The sequence below is a fragment of the Nanorana parkeri genome, unplaced genomic scaffold, assembly GCF_000935625.1.
Source record: "Nanorana parkeri isolate BGI_ZX_2015 unplaced genomic scaffold, ASM93562v1 scaffold680, whole genome shotgun sequence".
NCBI classification, from domain to species: domain Eukaryota; kingdom Metazoa; phylum Chordata; class Amphibia; order Anura; family Dicroglossidae; genus Nanorana; species Nanorana parkeri.
The window spans coordinates 146383-167466 of NW_017306948.1; the positions used below are offsets into that span (position 1 = coordinate 146383).

General features: G+C 38.3%; 1 protein-coding gene across 1 annotated transcript in view; it reads right to left on the bottom strand.

The window, feature by feature from the left end:
- The window catches only part of ERBB4 (erb-b2 receptor tyrosine kinase 4), a 160522-nt gene that overhangs the window by 38023 nt on the left and 101415 nt on the right, over window positions 1–21084 (bottom strand). Inside the window, exons 8-10 of the mRNA XM_018563608.1 lie at window positions 8470–8625; window positions 6652–6727; window positions 5765–5911 (exon numbers count right to left, since the gene is read on the bottom strand). Of these exons, the coding sequence (XP_018419110.1) occupies window positions 5765–5911; window positions 6652–6727; window positions 8470–8625 (379 nt within the window). The remainder of the gene's footprint in view (window positions 1–5764; window positions 5912–6651; window positions 6728–8469; window positions 8626–21084) is intronic.

Here is a 21084-nt window from a genome sequence, read left to right on the forward strand (position 1 = left end):
ATATATATATATAATGAAGTTGACATCTCTCTTCTCCTTTCCTGACTTCATGCCTTCCCTATTGGCTAGTTAATTGATGGGTGGTCTTTTTGACCAAACATTTTAGCTTTTAGAGTCTGGAGGGGGCAGAGCCAGACTTTTATAGTAAAAGTTGCTACATACCTTGGCTGCCTACTGTATATTTCTGTCTCTACTATCATTTTAGGGTAGTCCACTACGGTGCATTTGATGCATGCTCATTAATGTCCCTTGCCCCTTGACCAAATCTGCAGCATTTCTGCTAGCACATTGTACTGCCACACCATTCACAATGAATGGTACCACAGCGCTGCAATGTACATAACATGCATTACCACAGCCCTGTCCTCTAAATGGGCACTAAGCCACTAAATGTCATCATAAGCTCAGTGTAAATTGTTCTGATTTGAGAGTTTTACTTTAATGAACATGTTAAAAGAGCAGCGATAATTTGCAGTATAGTCACCCTACAATAACAAAGTTCCTAGTTTTATGAAATTAGGAGAGTCAGAATGTAACAGGATGAATGATTATTGGTTACCATAGGTGACTGCACTTTGTATAACCAAAGCAGTTCTTTGCTAAAGCTTCTCCAAAATACCATAAAGGTCTGTTTTTTCGCCATAATCCTGTCTTTTGATTTACTCTAACACCTCCTTGTTTACATTTAATAAGATATTTTGATCTTCTTGCTTGCTACATTTCTCAAATATTCGCACGTTTTATCTCCCCTGCTGCTCAGTCAGCATAATATAGATTATTTTGCGTTAGAACAGAATAAATACAACCTCCCACATACCAATTCAACTAAATAAAACAGCCATAGCAAGCTGGGGTTTATTAATATAAATTAAAGCTAATTCAATTGTATTAGTGTAGCCAAAGTATGCAAATGGTTTTTATTTTTTACCCTGACTTAGAAATATGATAAATTCGATTGGCTGGTATGAGAAACTCCTCCTTTTTTTCCTTGGCGCCTGTGTTAATAAATACCACAAATTTCCTTGGCGCCTGTGTTAATAAATACCACACACGCTTTTTATCCAATCAGTGGTCTAACTAATAAACTGCCTGTAAAATGCTATAAGGGACTAGCTTGCTGTCTCCTATGGCAGGAAAAGGGTAAAGTCATTTTGCAATGCTTTGTTGGGCCCTCTGGCAGAGGAGAAGTTAGTTATTTGTGCCAAGGTGAAATACGTGTCTCTCTCTAGAACAAAGCATTACAGAAAACCATATATATCATGTCCCTGCCTCCCTCTCTCTCTTTCGTTCAAGCCCCCTGTTTACTGGTGCATGTCCTTTCTGTGCTTACGCAAAAAAGATAAAGTACAGAGCATTTCAAAGTGTTTGCAGTGAAGCTCACAGGGATTTAACTCTTGTGCGCACAGTCTACCTACTTATAGCTGGCCATTTAGGTCGTGAGTGGAAAAACAACACCGTGATCATTAAATGAAAAGAATGTCTTTCTCTGCAGAATAATCAAGAGCTGATTTACAGTTTGGTGGGTTCACACTGTGCAAGTTCAACTGCCAGTCTTTTGTCAGCATCACCCTGGTTTCTACCCTGCACCCAACATTTTGTTCTAATACTATTAGTGTTGCAGTTTATAACTGTGCTTCAATAATTCCATTGTGGCTAAGTAATTTGTACCTTTGATCTCCACCAAGCAAGCAATCTCCATAAAGTTAATATGTTCTGTGTGTGTGTGTGTGGGCTGATCCAAAAACATGGTAAGTAATTGGCTTCCACATAAGGTGTGCGTGTGTCAACCTATGGCAAGGTGAAAAGTTTGTAAGCTCCTTTTGAAGGCACAGAATGTAAATGGTTCATTGTTTTTTCCTGGGAACAAAATGGACAGTGTTATGTAAATGACTACAATAAAAAAAAATGATAACAATTGGAAATTTACACAAACTAGGCCCTTGTCTAGGGTAGAGTTGCACATTGGGCACTACATTAATCCTCTGTTAATTTTAATGTATATCTAGAGGTACATTTTGCTTCTCATTTCATGTCGTGTCTCCAGGAGGTGGGGAAAAACCTCACCAGACACACACAGACTGCAAAATAAAACAAAATGAAATTAACTATAACCCACTTTACCCAGAACTTAAAAAAACAGAGATTGAGACATTAGACATACTTTAATCACTTTCCCTAACACACATCTCAACCATGGGCTAATATATTAAATGAAAGACAGACACTCCTGATGAGCGGGTCTAGATTTTCATTATAGAGTGCTCCAGTATTCAGGGCTCCCTGGGTATTACATTTGAAAGCTCAACTATTGGGCATGCACCTTCAGACTTCTATTATAGCATACAAGTGTTTAAATATTATTCTGACTATAAGTTTTCTTTAAAGAAGTTTTCCATCTTTTTCTATAATAGTATAACTCCTGCCAGTCCAAGATAACAGCAGAGGCTGACTTTATCAGTCTTTTGTTAAACATCTATTCTGTTTCTATTCTAGTCTGTTCTGGCTGCATCAGTTTTCACAATTATGGCTGAACATGGAAAAGTATAATGTGCCACAAAGAATTGCAGTTTAAGTACTTGTGAACTCTTTCTACATTACATTAAAGCATATCTACACCTAAGAACCAAAATGTAATCTATAGCTAACTAGCCCTTAGATGCAGTGGCTACATTATCTCCTTTTGCCTTTATTTTCACCTGGTAATTGGGTCAGTAACATACCCCCTGTCTTAAGGTGGCTACCCTTACTCCTCCACTGTATCTTTGGAAGGGCAATGTAGCCACTCTTGGGCAGCAGCATTGCAAACCTGTGAGGATAGTTGCAGATGAACTAGTAGATTTAGATGAACTTTACGTACGTTGAAAATGATTTAGTAAATTACTTTAGTAAATTGAAGATGAACTCCAACTAAAACTTTTTAAGCATTTACAGAAACAGTTTTTCTTTTGGGAAAAATAAATTAGTTAGATGAATATAAGTTGAACATTGTAAGCACTCCTATCGGTGTTAAATGATTTATCTCAACCCTCTAATTGCCTCTTTTTCTGGACAGCTTGGTCTGTTAAAAGAAGTAGACTAATTACTTCTGGCACGATCAACAAGTAATAAAGCTATGTTATGGGGAAGGAGGGGTGGTGGACAAAAACAGTTACGTTAATGACAGTGACAGACTGCAAATATATGTAATTTTGTATTATCGCCATAGATGCACTTTACATTATCTAAAACATTGTGTATCATAAACAGCAACTTTATTCTCACATGTAGTTTCCACTGGAAGCTAATGTAAAGATTGACAATAACTGAGAACAACCGGGAGGGAGTCTGGGACAGTGCTGTCACCCAAAACAGGAAGTGCCTGATCATCGACCTTCATTACAGAATTGCAAGTTATTTTTATGTACGTTGCAGACTTGGATATATTGGAAATTACTTTTCAAATTACATTAACATGTTAAGGCTTAAATGAGACTGTTGTGGTTGGGTTTGCATATACTTTTGATATTGCTTATAAAACATTGCTGTAAGGACCCAATACATTACTATACTGCATTCAGTAGATTCTAAAAACTTGAATGTCATTAGTTAGGTTAAATAATGCACAAAGCCTCTTTTTCAGGACAAGATACGCTTTTGTTGTGGCTGTCTACTGTCACAATAAATAAATGTGTAGCTCGTTGGGATCTGCTGGAGTCAGCAGGGGGCATTGCAAGACTCAGAATTTTCGTCCTGAAAACACAATGAGCCCAAAGTCTCTTATTAATAACAGGTTCATTCGTCGTCACAGGATTGTAGTGTCGTTATGCAGTGGCCTTTCAGGATAAACCAGATAGGGAACAGGGACGTCTCACAGGGATGGGGGCGGTTAATCGCACTTAAATGAAGCACAAAGCTCCAGGGAGATTTTGCTTGTAATGAAAAGAATAGACTGGAGAGACACACTTCAAGAAACAAGTGACTTGCTGTTTTCTAATTACAATGTAGGACACATACGCATTATGTCTGCGTACATTTATATTGGATTGCTACATCTGTGTATGATGCAGGGTGAACTCGGCATTAGACAGCCAGGCAGGGGTAATGCATGTCAATTTACCATGTGTCCTATAGGATTTTTGGGGCTGCTTGGTAGATTGCTGCTTGTTTATATGCACTTCACTTTGACCTATGTGGGATTGTATAAATAATCCTCTTTTAATAAAGTAAATAATAAAATATGCATGTTTTGATTCTATAGGGACTGCTGGATATTTATGACGCCCTCAACCTTTGTCAGTTTAGTAACCACTTCAATACTGAATATCACATAGCATTAAGCTCCATCATGCATGAAAAACAGCATTCAAAAAGGACTTTGCTATGTTATTTCCATTTAGACGCACAAAGAAAGGTTGATGTACTAAATGCAGCTAGGCTGTTCACTTTGCAAGGGAATGTTCTCTAGTTAGCTTAGTGAATGTGGTGAAAATTCACTTTGCAAAGAATGCCCAAGGAAAAACTAAATAGTATTTTTTGCTTCCACTTAATTGAAAGATGTTTTAGTCATATATGACATTGGGATTACGTTCACCAAGCTCAATGTTTGTTGACAGCTCTGCCTATTCTGGATTGATTTCCAGCACAGGTAACAACTACATGGCTTAAAGGTCATTATGGTTAAATCTGATGTATCATTTGCTTTTATATACAGCTTACAGGCTGCCATTATGGCATTAATGAGGCATGAGGCACTAGTGCACAGAGTGACTCCTGATTCAATGATGTCACTGACTTTTTAATTACAAGTTGCTTTAGTAAAAGGTATAATTTAGGTGACAATGTTCCAGCTTAAACATAGAGGTCTAGAAATACACAGTGTCTATAGAGAGTATCGATACATTTAATTCCTAATATAATAACATGTCTTTCCTCCCATGATTACTGTCACATCATCAGATGGGGTTGTAGGAAGTGAGGCTAGTTAACACATCTAATTTTTCCCACGCAAATTGAAATCACAGACTGTAAACTTATAACACAGATGTCAAAAAAGAAGATGATTAAATAGTCATAAGAATATCACTAGGAGAAAGCTTGAGTCGCTCATCAATCAGCCTATTTCAAAGACAGCATATATAGTGAGAGCAATCGTATGTTTCTCATCAATATCCCTGCGTTATAGTGTGTGTATGTGTATGTATATATATATATATATATATAGGCTATAATGATCTTTATTTGCTGTAACAATCATTATGTCCAGCAATGAGAGCCAATGCAAGCTGAAATGATAGCAAATAACATTTAGGGGCTGATGTATAAACGTTCCACCCAGCTGTGTGCTGATAGGAACTTCTTATGCTCCTGAGTTCCATCTAATGGCCAAAATGTTGTGCGGACAGATTTTCCCAGCTATATGCAACATTTATACATGAGCTCCTTTGCAGATTTAGCAGATAGTTAATTCATATTGTGAAATAAGATTGTTTTCACAAAGCACTAAAAATAATAATAACTTTAACTTTTAGTCATTTAATGCACATTGGAGTATTAATTGGATACATAGTGCACGCTTCCTCTACTCTCCTACCACAGAAGTCCTTGAGAAGATAAAATAATTAGCTTTGAAATGTGTGCAAGGAGTACACTGACTATTTTATAGTGTTGGCTATATTCCATAATGCTTGTGCTGAATAAAAAGAGCCCTGCTACCACTAAACATAGATTTATTTTTACCATCAGTATAAATCATTAAAATAATTGTCCTAATAGAACATTGACTTACACTTCACCATAACCATGTAGACATCAATGGTGCAGACGGGTGGCTGAGGAAGCCTCTCTCCTTTCTCTAGGAGATCAGGGATTTCTCGAGTTGGAATTCCATCATAAGGCTTTCCTCCAAAGGTCATCAGCTCCCATATAGTGACCCCTGAAAGTAATAGATCATCGTTAGAGAGGTGTAATATTACCCTGTTATTGGTGGTTTTGCATGCATGTATTTTTCTATTTGAGTAAAAAGAAAACTACCATCAATATAGTGGTATTAATGTGACCCTCCTAAAAATGTTCAATGTTTTTAATTCCCTGTTGGATCAAAGCATCCAATAGTAAGTCCTGACATGCAGCAGCAACAAAAGACATCAGGCTGGACCTTTGTACCACTTGATCTATACAGCTGGGCTACCAACGCCTACCAAACCATCTGCTTATTAAATGGTACAAGTGGCACTAAGAGGCTGTGTTGGAGCAACCATAATTTAAATCACTCTCTTTATATTTAGTATGTAAAGGATTACCTGGATCTGGTACGGGGATTAAGCCCAAGCAACCTTTAAAATGTGACATTTCTTAAATCAAATGGTTTATTTCTTTAATGCTTTATTTGGTGGACTATAATAAATAGATATTTGTGAATTAGGATGGACAGTCTTCACTCCTGCATTAGCATTTTATGCTCACAAATGCACTGAAAAATGTTCTTCTCGTAGCTAACAGTACAAGTACAGTACACTTGTTGAAGGTATTATATTTTAACTCATATCAAGTGTTCTTCATCTACTGCTTGTTCTAAAATGAAATACAACCTACTCTGAATCTTGCAACCTAGCAGAAATCACTAGTTATCATGTGCCATAAGACGATTTAAGATGATTTAGCAAGAACACTTGCCATAACTCCAGACATCACTCTGATGGGTGAACTTCCTGTAGTGAATACATTCCAGGGCCATCCACTTCACCGGCATCTAAATATAGAAGAAGAAGATAGTACGTCTATACAGATGGAATGCAGTAACTGAAAGAAAGTCTGGTATTTATTTAAAAAAAAGTGTTTTTCATCAGACTAGTCCTCCAACTAGACTATTATAATAATTAGGACAGCATGTGCATCTCTGTTTGATTACAATGAGCAATAGGTTCAGGTACAAAACACTAATTCATGTAGTTGTAAAATTAGAAACATCTAAAACAAAAGGAAGACATGATAACTACTGTTAAATACTATGCGGAACAATAAATAAAGTTAAAAAAAACCACTAATTATACAAGATCCTCTAAATTTTAAAGACTGGAATCCATGGATCTTGTATCATTGACAATTAATAAATAGGGCAAAGAGCAATTTGCCATGTGTTGCAGCCCATAGCATACTTCAGGGTATTGTCTACGGGGTAAATAAACCAATTGCCACTACATAAGTTTTTATAATTCTATACCATAATTTTAGACTCAAATATCACAACCCTCAGTTCTCACAGGCCAAAAATATAAAAAGAAATAAATTACTAAAAACAGATCAATTAAAGCTGACCTTGATCACATTCTACAGATTACCAATAACCACACTTTTTCAGTAAATACTTAAAAATTAGGCTACCTATTTCTTTCCTATTTAACATTTATATGCTTCGAATCCTAGGCCTACACACTTTCTGTGCACAAAGGGGTTCCACTGTTACATTTTTAAGGTATTCAATTTAATGAAGAATGCAACAGAAGGAATGGGAACATCCTATGGTGGGCAGCAATATTCAAAGCTTTAGGGTGAGCAGAAACGGAGCCAAAAAATATGGATGGTAGATCTTGCTGTAAAGACCCATAGATATTTAAGAAGTCAGTAGTGGAGCCAACCTACCAGAACCCATCTACAACTAAAATGCTAGTTTTGGGTAGAATCAGGAGAATTGATATACCCTGGCACCCAGAACACGTGCCTCTAGGTCTTCTGCTGAGTGTCCTAGGTGTTTGCAATAATTGTTGCCATTGGTATGATCCTGCAGACAAACATATTTCAATCTTAGACATCCTTTCCTGCCTACATTTAAAGCTACATTTCCCCTCACAATTCTATAGAATTATGTTAGGTAGAAAATAAGAGGATCTTGCATTTCTATTTGTGCATCAATCAGTTGTAGATCCTCCAGATCATATCTGAATTCATGTGACACTGTCCTTCCTTCTGGAGGGTGGCTACGTTTGTTCCCCGCGGTCCCTGGGTGTAAAGTAGCTACCGCTCCATGATCACTCCCATGATGGACTACAGTCTCACGTTTAATTTACTAATTTGAATTGAGATGGTAGCCCATCACGGGAGTGAGCTTGGAGCTGTGGCTACTTTGCAACACACATAGGGACCATGGGGAACAAAAGTAGCCACCCTCCAGAAGGTAGGACAGGGTCAGCTAAAAGTCAGAGATGATTTTAGGAGCTACAGCTGAGTGATACACAAATAAAATACATTTATGTTAATAGTGAAGGTACTTGAATGCATTTTTAAGATTTAACTCCTGAGTTTAGTGCCACTTTAATTACCCATCAGAAATTAAATCAAGTGGCTTACTAAAAGTCTTAGTCTCGATCAAACAAATTGTGTGTTAAATTATTCAACTCTGTGATGCTGTCTCTTTAGCTATCCCACTGTGCTCTTGGAATCCCTTTTCATGTATTAAATATTTATTTTTAAAACAAATATATAAAAGCTACTCACTTTTCCCCCATCAGCATTGTATTCCTTTTCATCTCCTTCTAAAAGACGAGCCAGTCCAAAGTCTGTGATCTTTACATGGTTAGGAGATTTTACCAACACATTCCGGGCTGCAAGGTCTCTGTGTACTAAGCGGCGTTCCTCCAGGTACATCATACCCTACCAAGCAAAAAAAAAGCAAGCCTGTAGCTGACCACCATCACAGTTACATTTACAAGATTCTACACAGCTAAAATAACATCTATAATGAAAGTATAGCAAAATATAAAAAGACACCCTTGCAGAGTGGCCTGGTTTCTCAATGTAGTAATATGAAGCTCCAAAGGATTAAGAGCTGTAAATACAGATTTCCTTTTAGTGCCACCTGATATAGTACATTTTGTGCTGCTACAGTTTGGTAGTAGGTTGGTATGGCACACTACAATGAAGTATGTGGCTGGCCATTCTTCAGTCAACCAGACTGTAAATAACTGCTGTTTACAAGAGGTGTGAGTGTATAGTGTACCCTTTGTGTGACTACAAGAAAGCCTGAATCATTTGTTAAGGTGTGCTTGTTCATGGCTATCCTATTTAACCAATAAGCAGTTATACAATTGTAATTCATAGCAACCAGAGATCTGTCTTGATTTTTTTAACTGCACAAAAAAAGTAATCTTATTGTCTGCTTATGTTTACATTGTATTTTTCTTTTCACCAGTTTTAATGGATACCTTCCAGGATTTATTGCTGGCATATAATACACAATCTGACAATTTCATAATATTACAATTCTGCCATTGTACTTCGACCGGGGGCTACAGGAACCTAATCCTCCATATACACATCAGAGAAAAAGTCACAAAAGAAGTCTAATATAGATGTTAAAGTGAATTGTACACATCGATCTATTTATTGAGGTCTTGAGGCAGTCCAATCTGTCCTTATGCATGTGACTTTCTGAGAGATTACCTGATGAGTAATGTGCTTTGCTTTTTAAACCCTTAGAATCAAGGTAAAATATATACTACTTTACTTGAGCTGCTTTCCTGCTCACATGCAAGCAAAACATATACATTAAACAGGGTTTACCTATTGTAAAGATGTAGCATTATAAGGTGTGCTCTGCAGTATGTGACTAACAGTTCAAGAAGATACAGGTGAAGTAAAATGCCAGTAGTGATGTTTTGAATAGGCAGAATGCTGCAGAGACTATTTTCTTTCTGGTTTGGAATTGTATTTGAGGCACTACTATAAAGACCTCCCTAAAGGAGTTCCTGACTCTACCCCCTCCAAGAATGGGGGTCTTACGCCTCTTCTTGCATTGGTTAAAGCACCATTATCCGATGATGACACACAAAAGAAGCACAGCTCCTCCACAGCTCAGTAAAGGAATGAGACAGGTGCCTGCCACTGGGAGCATGCCCCCACTCCAATATGAGCCCATACAAACAGAAAAAAAGCTGGGATAGTTTATTGAAACTTGTACCACATCACTGGTGTGTCCCCCAAGGCCCCTCTGATGCATTTCACCCAATCACGGGCTTAATCATAGAGATATCATATCTCTATGATTAAGCCTTTAAGCCTGTGATTGGGTGAAACGCGTCATAGAAGGGTGGACCTTGGGGGAGGGGAGGCGACCAGTAATGTGGTATAAGCTTAAATAAACTATCCCAGTGGAATCTGGTGTGTGGCCAGGTTCTTTTCTGTTTGTATGGGTTCCGTTATCCAACTGCATTCTCTGTAATGTACAATAAAAAAAAATATTTATGAAATAAAAGAGGCTAGTTGGTGGTGTATACCCTGTTGGCATATAACCAGGATCTACCTAGAACAATATAGTTTTGGATGGATTGACCCAAAGTGAAGGATTCATTTTTAGTTAAAATAATAAGGAAAAACAAGAATGCCGATCCCTGCATCCTATCCCTATAGTAACACACCACATCCCTTCTGTAAACAGCAAAGGGGCCGCTAAGCCTATGTTGTATGCAATGTTCCCGCAGAACGAAGTCCATTCATAAAAGTACAATGGTACCCTAGAGAATCATTGCATTTTATGGCTGTGCCCCAATGGCAGATTTCACTATCTAGAAATTATAGCTCCAGGTTTCAGTAAACACCCAGGAGATGTGCAGTTTTCCTGGAATCAACTTTAAAGCGTGCTTCACGTTAATTTGCATTAACGTCTGCCAAATTGCATCTGTATGATCTCCAATATGCTAGAGTTTAAGTAAGATTCTGTGTAATACAATCTGAAGTGTCCCACTTTGGCCATTTATAATGCTGGAATGTAGAGTATGCAGCTGTAAAACGCAGGTAAGTAAATAATTGCCCCATACTTGCTAGAGAGTGTTCATTTTGCATAAACAGCCTCAATGCACAGAGTTAATTAATGGCACAGTCTCCCATGGCAATCCTCCAATTCTTCTTTTCTTCCTATTAATATTGTACACTCGGATGTTAAGACTGTTAGACAAGATCCATGCTTGGTGTCTGTATCCTGAGTACATTCATTTTGTTGTGAGCTGTTTGCTATTAATGAACCATCCAGGTGTCTTGACAGATAAGCCAACAATACCTCAATGCATGTCTCGCGTTCTCCCCAAAGTATTTCTCAGCTCTGCAGTTCCCAGACTTGTTCTATCACAGAGTCGGAAACGTACATGATATCTAGTTATGGTAACATCCCACACAGCTTGAGACTTTCATCCCTCAGTCATAACTTTTACATTTGGGTTATGCTACAGTTATCTAAATACATCCAGCCATGTCAGTCTTTTGTTCACTGACTCATCTGTTTCCCTATGAATGTGCAAATAATAACTCATCTTTTCCTGTGCAAGGAAAAATATTTCTCCCTACTGATGCCTGGGTTAATTAAAGCATTAGACTCCTCGAAACTGATATTTCAGCTGTGGCAGAAGCTGAAGCTAAAGTAGTAAAACAACATCCATTGGCTTATTTAAAGTAAACTTGTGCATAGAGGAAAATGGGCAAGATTCAAGCTGGCACAAACCAATGGGACTGGTGATCACTCCATCAATGCTAGGAACCACAGGGCTGCCCTCTCAACCACTGGAATCTTGATGAAATGCAACAAAACACAGAGCAGACGCCACCTCCTATTGCAGTATGTTTATTGACTAAATGATGAAATAAGCGTAAAAAGGTTCTACACGTTATTTCTAAAGGAAACCCGGCATATCAATAACAGAGTCCGATGGTCCAAGAACGCTGTATAGCGGTAGGTGCACCCCAACATAGGGGGGCCGTGCTAACGCATTTTTGTGTTTTTTGTGGTAACTTCCTCAGAGCAAGACCATCAAGATCATGACCTTTGGGGGTAACCAACCCCTTCCTCAGCAAGACCTTGAAGGTCTTGCTCTGAGGAAGGGATTATTTACCCCAAACCGTGTTAGCACTGCCCCCCCAATGTTGGGGTGCACCTACCACTATACAGCGTTCTTGGACCATCGGGCTCTGTTATTGATATGCCTGCTTTCCTTTTATATATTGGTCTGTCTAGAGTTTTAACCGATTAGTCTCATGATGACAGAATGTTGAGATGTAGAGCTCTGGAGTGGATTGGGAAAGGAGGCTACCATGAGTTCCAGAACTCACATGCAAAATCTTAGGGTTGGACAGCTCCTGGATTGCAATGTCTGAATGAGAGATTTAGAAGTTTTTTTTTAAAGAAGAAGAACTCTGCCTTAAGCTGTATCTAGTGTAAGACCCACATACTCTAGTCATTGGGTCAGTTCAGTGCTGTTTTTTGAAGGTTCAGGATCCAATCAAACATTTTTGAGGGTCTGGACTGTCCAAAGCATATTGTTGGCCAGGATCTGTGCTGACTGTTCCTACAAGAGGAGATTATCCATACATATATCTATAGGGATGCCCTGTGAGTGGAAAAAGGCTAATACAGGGGTCAGAACATTGGTGTGCATGCAGGGTACTAATGGCAGCCCAAACGATAGGGCTACAAAACTGGCCATGTTAAGCAGTTATAGTAAAACGGAGGTAGCAGTGATGTGCTGGAAAGAGAGGAACATGCAAGTACACATCTTTGATGTCCACAGCGGCCAGAATGTCTCCCTGATGAAGGGTGGAAGAATCCTTTCCATGTTGAGGCTCAGGCTTCTTTTTCTGGGGTTATTGAACATTTTTTACCTCCAGTGATATCCTTCTCCTTACCTTTTAAAAAATGATTGCACAATCATTGGTGTCGCTTTAGCCCCTGCCCCCCAAAAAAAACAAAAATAAAACAATACTTCAATTATTGGTGTGGCTGTGATTGGTTCACATCTATCACAAGGTACAAAGCAATTTTGATTGGCTATGTACATGTGACTGTGATCTGAGCTGTCCAATGACAGCCTAGACAACCATTCACAGGCACTTGCCAACTCAAGTGTGCTTTCTGAAGTGTCATTAATAAACGGCTCTCGAAAAACATATGTCCACCTTCCCAACAGTTTTTTGCAATACAGTGGTACAGGCTAAGTAGTTTGTATTATGGTTAAAAAGTAATGGTATGCTGGAGTACTAGCAATTATGTCATAATAGGAAATATTATTAGCTCTTTATGATTATAGCTGCTTGAACTCTTTTTTTTTTTTCTATTGACTACTACACCACATTTTTAGCACTTGATTGAAGGCGTTGGAGGGCTTAGAATTTACACTGAGTCACTGAAATCTGAGAAGATGAAAATTAGTGGTGATCTATTAAGGACAGAGTGGTTAGCCGGAAGATGTATGTTAAAAGTTAATTCCCTGCACTGTACCTCCCTTCTTTGGCAACTTCTGTCCACAACACTGTGTACTGTCTATGCTTATAGCTCTTCTGCTACCTGTCCTTGATTTAGACATTTAGGACAAATGATAGTAGGCAGGTTGCCGGGAGGGCCCCATCAAAGTTTAGCTATGAGGACTCATTATCTGTAGTTACACCCTGGATTACTGATGCTATTTTTCTAATGTTACATATTGCATGAAGTGGTTAAAAGATTTGTATTAACTACAATTAGCAAAAATATATTAATTTGCACTGAGCTATGGAGAAGAAAAGTCACCCAAAAAATGACTGACTCAATAGACCAATTATCTTCTCTTTATTGCAGTTAAGGTGAAAGGATAATGAGTAGGTTTCTAGTTAATGCACATGTACAGGGAGCAAACAGGTGAGTGATATATTTTTTTGTAAGCTAAGATAGAAACCTGTAAATTAAGACAATTTAAAGAGGATTAACGTGTGGTACCAATGCTAGCACTGCAAGAACTTTTAAAAAAGGAGTCTCCAATATACTATTATTAGTATTAGTATTATGTAAATATACAAAGATTTTTGATATTTTATATATTTTTGAGATTTTTGATATATATATTTATTAGGGATGCACCAAAAACATTTTTGATACAATTACTAATACATTTTTCTTTTCCAGAACAGATGTGAAGCGCCAGGGCCCAGTCGCAGCTGCAACCACTGTGGCCCTGGTAGTTCTTGTGAAAATGCCAAGTATAGACACTGGTATCTGAACTGATATCTGAAGATCCCTAATTTTTTTAATACATTTAAAACAATGATTTGAACACTTCAAAGTGAAACAAATATTTCACAGTGTGGTCAAGGAATCCCTGCTGTATGGCCTGCTGGCTCTATGGATATTACTTAAACAGCTCAGCAAACATATATTGTTTCCCACTGATCTTTTCTTGATGCCTATAGAAGCAGAATGTAGATACGTCGCCATGATGCAAGGTAACAAACTTTTTTCCATCACAATGCTAAGGGAAGAAAATATTTATTCTGCCTTTGATAGGTCTCACATACTGCTTTGGTAAGCCCTGGGCAAGACAGTAAGGTAATACTAATAAATGTAAATAACATTTGGTACTTTTGTAAAAAAATTTATTTTTGTACTGTACATTACAGAATCCATTGACCTGAGTGACAAATGTTGAATAGTAGTAGTAGTCATGCTGTCTGTCTACATCCCTGTACAGTTATTTATAGCTGTTGAAGTTGTCTACTGTATGTGAAAATTTTATTCACAGAACACTTGTCCTGTTTTGTGTCCACACTTTGATATTGTTACAAATCAAAGCGATTTTCCAATTTAAATCCAAAGTGGACCATTGCTTGTTACTTCTCTGTGTAGCAACACAGAGGCCATTTAACTCCCTACAGACCCATAATTTGAATCCAGCCAAAAGCTGCAATTTCAGATCTCTATTGTGTATTTTCTGCTCAGATATAACAGAAATCCATACATGCCAATACATTAGAATAGATTGTTTTATTCAAATGGGCCACTTAAACATCCCCTAAAGCGTTTTCAGACCAGGGACTCAGAGGCATTCATATTATCCTAGATGTCTGAAGCAGAGATCTTATTTTTAGATATCACAAAAAAAATTAAACATCCTAATAACGTCCTAATAAAATAATGTTTTAAAAAGCATTCCTTTATAGCTATCAGCAATAGATATCTGAAATGTTCTCTTCACCCACTCGCCAGAGATCTGCAAGCTAATTTCTGAAGGTCAGCGCTAAGAAGCAGCTTCATTTTTAAACCATGAAGAACAAGTTAAGTCTAGCAGTTCAGTTGAAGAGCCCTGTCAGAATAGCACATGAAATTGTATGTGACTGATGTCTAACACAATATGGCTGCGTTTGGAGAGAAAAGACATTCCCCAGACTGGCCTCTTTATGGAAACTGAGTTATTTTGCTGAGCAAAGAGAGCCAGCTGGCTCTACATGTACCCAAGAGACTTAGTGAAGCATATGCTTCCAGCACAACATGCCACTCATCGATTTAGCTTTTAGGTGAAAGAGTTGTTTTACCTGAAAAATCGTCAGTGTCCCCAAATCGCTTCCCAATTTAGGGCTGGGCTGAGAGACTCACAGATAAGCCAGGTGTGTTTGTACATTCAGAACCTAAATATAATACAGTATGGCGGCCCTGACAATGGCAATATTTGATTTACGGGTTGCATTGTGTGGAGCTTGTCATGTACGATTACAGAAACATCATTCTAAAACAAAGCCTGATGTCACCTCAAAGTTCCATTTTTCATTTTCCGTTTAGCATAATACATTAAAAAAATTACTTCACACGTGTAATTAAGCCCCTTCCTTATACTAAATACTCATAATTGCTAGTTTATCAGATACAATTTTATATCAGACCCAGGAGGGCAGAAAGCAAAAATAACCAAAAAGAATATAACTACATTCATGCAGAGTACAGTATTTCATATATCCTATTTCTGGCAGACAATAAACCAGTCAGCAGTGGGTTTTTGTAAGAGATTTCTTCAATACATACAGAATATTGCTTCTTCAGGTAATATCACAAACTAGTCACCAATGAGCATTATAATAATCTAAAATCTTACTCTTGGATTGTTATAATAGTGTGGCCTTACCTTTCAAGAATGACTTGTTGTTTTTTTATTATTTACTTGTATCATCTCCCTGTTAGAGTAGATGTATCAGGCTGTTATGTTATCTTGTCCCCTGCCTGAGCTCAGTGCTGATAGTGGACACTAAAAGCTGCCATAAAACAAACTAAAATCTTTGGTAATTGATAGTTGATATTGATAGTTCAGCAGCCAAGATAGTGTCACTTATCATCCCTGATTTTAGGCAGGAGACGGTTCAGCTCTTCTGGGGTCCATGCAGCTTGACACTAGCCTGACATGTCCCCTATGAAAGGGAGAGAATACAATTAAATTGAAGCACACACACTGATTTTGAGAGCTAGGGCTGCACAATTAGAACTACATAAAAGTGGAGATTTAGATTCTGGCAAAATCCCATGGTTTGCTTTAAGCTAGACACTGGCTATATCACAGAAACTATTTTTTAGTTAGTGTACAAAGGCTTACATGCAATTAAATGACTTCATCAAAGGATTAGTGTAATACAAAAACACAAACAATTTGAAAATTACAAACAATTATTAAAGCGTAGGAACCCACAGAGCAAGTCAAAATAAATAGATCTATACAGTAAATCTGCTGTAAAAAGAATCTGTCAGAATAGAGAAATGGGAGTGGCCATGGTCAATTCACTCAGAGGACGAGAGATCACCTGAAGTCTCACCGTTGCTGTTCTCTCCATTGCCTGACCAAATACCCTGCCGTCCATCTGCTGAGTGTGGAGTATTGGGACACCTGCCTTTACATGCACATGAACTTTAATGGTATCCCAGTCTTAGTCCGTAGGGTTCAATATTGAGTTGAGCTAAAACAGTTTCAACTCTTCTGGGAAGGCGTCCAAAAGGTTTAGGAGTGTGTCTATGGGAATGTTTGACCATTCTTCCAGAAGTGCATTGGTGAGGTCAGGTACTGATGTTGGACGACAAGGCCTGGCTCACAGTCTCTGCTCTAACTCATCCCAAAGGAGTTCTATCGGGTTGAGGTCAGGACTCTGTGCAGGCCAGTCAAGTTCCTCCACCCCAAACTCGCTCATCCATGTCTTTATGGACCTTGCTTTGTGCACTGGTGCACAGTCATGTTGGAACAAAAAGAGGCCATCCCCAAACTGTTGCCACAATGTTGGAAGCATGCAATTGTCCACAATGTCTTGGTATGCTGATGCCTTAAACGTTCCCTTCACTGGAACTAAGGGGCCAAGCCCAACCCCTGAAAAAAAACCCACACCATAATCCCCCCTACACCAAACATTACACTTGGCACAATGCAGTCAGGCAAGTACCTTTCTCCTGGCAACCGCCAAACCCAGACACGTCCATCAGATTGCCAGACAGAGAAGTGTGATTTGTCACTCCAGAGAACACGTCTCCACTTCTCTAAAGTCCAGTGGCGGCAAGCTTTTCACCACTGCATACAACGCTTTGCATTGCACTTGGCGATGTGAGACTTGAGTGCAGCTGCTCGGCCATAGAAACCCATTCCATTAAGCTCTATACTCACACTCTCTCTACGCACTGTTGTTGTGCCAATATGAAGGCCACACGAAGTTTGGAGGTCTGTAGCTATTAAAGCCTGCACAGTTATAATAATTAAAGAGAAATTGAAGTCTGTGGAAGCTGTGCAGCCAGGGGGCAAAGTGCTAGTCCCTAACATTGCCTGTGCGCTTCCTGCAGCTAATATTTTCCACATTACTGACTGACCATGCCTAATACCACACTGTCACTCTATGTGAGAGCAGCCATCTTGGTAGAGGCAGGGTTTTGCTTCCCTTATGTCATAGCCTCCAGTAAGGAGAACAGTGAGCAGCACAGTGGTATAATCACAAAATTAACAGGGTTAGTCACTAAAGGGTGACTATTTTGGAGAAGGCAGGAGAAGTGAACAATCTAGGACTGACCTGGTAATGAGCTGAATTGGAGAATTTTTCCAAATCGGCTATTTTGGCTTACATTGTTCACTTCTCCAACTACATTTGGCTTCTTCAAACTCTTCACCCTTTTGTGAATAACCCTGTTAATCTCCTGAGACTAGCAGTCAGAGGCGGCAACGACTTAAACCTCACATTGCAGATACACAGCTATGGGGCTGTAAAAACGTGAGTGCCTATGTACAGTCGAATAACAGGCAGTGCATTTCATTTTTTTCAGAAGGAATTTGAGACAAAGAGCACATTTTTAGGGTACTTTCTAGGCACAATTCACATTTCTATATTTTTCTTATATGCTCTAGATGAGGTATGGGAATGCTGTTTGTTTGTCTTTTCTGCAGCTTTGAATGAGGCAGCTTAGAAGTGCTCTCTGCTTTGCGGATAACACGGATAAAAGCATTAGTAAACGCTGCTAGTTTCCATAGAGACTAGCTTAGCTTTTTGATTGGCTGCTTTGTAAGGCTCCTGATTGGTGGCTTTACAATCTTTATTCTGCCTGCATGTAAGGTAGCGATGGCTCTGAGGAAGGGGGCGTGCCCCATAAATGCGTCAGCTACTACTACACAAGACCAACTGTGGGTCAGAATGCCAGCGGATGGATCGGATGGTGCTTGTGTTATCCTGTATAGAACGGGTTGTGTGCTCCCTGGTTTGAATGATTACAGAGGCTATATGCTTAGCACTGATAAACCAATAGATTGGACGCTCTGTGCCTTTGTTTGTGGTAACATTTCTATATGTTCACTGTAACATTAAAAAATATTCACTTTTTACGTTCATGTCCATTTTAATGACTGAGTTATCAGATTTGTGCATAAACCCAAGACTGGTTCTCTTTAAACAGTCTATCATTGGTATCACTTTTTAAATAGGTTCCTTGGAGCTCAAACTATGATTTAGCTCCAAACTATAATAGTATTTCAATGACATTAAGGCCATGTGGAGCAGTACTGTTTTTTCAGCTCAAAGCTTTCTCTGTGTCCTTTTGGCAATAAATGGGCTGTGTTAAATTAGGAGAGAAGGAGATGTGACAGGTGAAGGTCCAGCTTGCACAGGGGTATCATGACCCCAAATCAGCATACAGTAAATCAGCTTGGCATACCCTGCAGGCTCCTGAAGACTTTCAAAAATAAATATAATTAGAGACCAGTTAAAAGTGGGTCACAATACTTTAATTTAGCCTACTGCTAATTGAGCCTAAAAGTACGCAGAGATCAAAGCCTGTGTTATGTAGTAGCATTTTTTTTTTGTTCTAATGAATAGCAAATACATTTACATAATGGACTGATTCTACATCAATGCAATAAAATTCTGAACAATGATACTTTAGTTTTCACAGGCCACGCGTCAAATTAAAGTAACAATTAGCTTCCTAAAACGGAATGTATACACTAAATTCTTTTGCCGATTTGTGTATTTGTATTTATTTGTCATGCACCTTTTTCCTAAATGTATTTCCGAAATGTGTATAATAATAAAAACTAAAATAAAATGACTTATAGTAGTCAGACTCCGGTTTTCATTAAATTAAATATTTAACATTACTGTTCATTGCCCTATACACAGTTTGATTTAAAGCTGAACTCCAGGCAAGGCACACATTAATACAGCTATGTCATCATTAAAATATAACTACATGTATTTTTTTTTAATGCTAGCAGTGTATGTACTAGACATGTGGATTCGGATGAACCTGCAAATCAATGAAAATAAGTTGATTCGGCGGTTCGTCCGAATACGTAATAATGAATTTAATATATGCCCGAATATACTAAAACGATATTCGGGCATACATAAATTTGTTTTCAGAACATGGCCGACGAGCGTATGACGTCACATGCATATTTATCTGTTTTCCTTGACTTCAGCTTTAATTGCTTAAAATGTTACTAGTATATTACAACATACTTTATTCTAAAAAAAAAAAGTGCATAAAACTGCAAAATGTTGGGAGATATACGCAAACTTTCTAAGTTAGGATGTAAAATATCATCCAATAACAACTGAACCTAATCATTCACATCTGTGGGTTTGATTATGACCAGGGTTTTGTATGTGTGGAGGTAGCAAGTTCTGCTTGCCTTATGCATGATTCCTCTGGTTCCTCCTGAGTCTTGACATTGTCCAAGAACAAATTGGAACATTAATTGGATTCTGTTGCTCTTACTGAGTGGAAACAGGAATGTAGGTTTCACTGGGACAGGAATGTGAATGAATAAACTTTCATGACTGTAAATTGATTTGTGATATATTGCCACTGTCCTACTATAGCACATACAATAGTAAAAATAAACGTAGACAGTTGTATTTTAATATAATTAGATATATGCAAATATTCTAATTTGGCATTTAATTAATATCCAGCTTTTGAGTAAATATGTTGGGCTCTGGATCCAGTGACCCATTACCCCATTATGTGGGACAGTTAGATATGTGGTCTGTATCCTGACAGTAGGCAGCCCTTTAATTGTCTAGTGGTGGTGGGATCCTGTGTCAGCTGCACATCATTGCGCAAGATCACCTTCCTTCCTCAGGGGTTGGTATGACGGGGTGACAATGCAGGAGAACAAAATGGAGACATCTACGGCCCTAAACAAAGTTTTTTTCATAAAAGCTGCATATGTAAAAAGATTTATATTATATTTACATGTTAAATTTAGATGACATTTTAGTAATTGGGTTTACATCTACTTTAACCCATAGACTGCATGGGCGAACACCTATCTATAGCTTAGCATGACTGCAGTTCTGTGGTTCTTAAAACAACTTGCCAAAATGTAATTATCCCATTGTGAAAATCAAATTCATATTTACTTATTTCACCTGCACATGATTAGATATTCTAAATGAACAGGAATTCGCTTTTCACATAATGGGCTAATTGGAGAGACCATTCAGTCAACTCCTCAAGTAAATCAGCCCAATTGAGTCACTGATGCTTCTGATGACCTATATATTGTTCACATGACCATCTGAGGTAATGCAGAATAAAAACTTAAAGTGACATTAAACCCTCAGATTTTTTAACATAAAACAATACTGTAATGTGTGCCTTACTGTAATCCATGGTTGTTTCCCTTCTCTTTGCTGCTCTTCCTTTTAAATCTGTATCTGTTCTCATGCTCTGCAGAACTTCTGTTTTGCAGCAGACTGCCTTGTCTCTGGAATGGATACATGGTGCCTGTGTGTACGTTTGTAATCTGAGCCAGCACCACAGGAAGAGGCCCTGAGCTGCAAAGGGAAGTTCTCACCAAGCATGAGAAG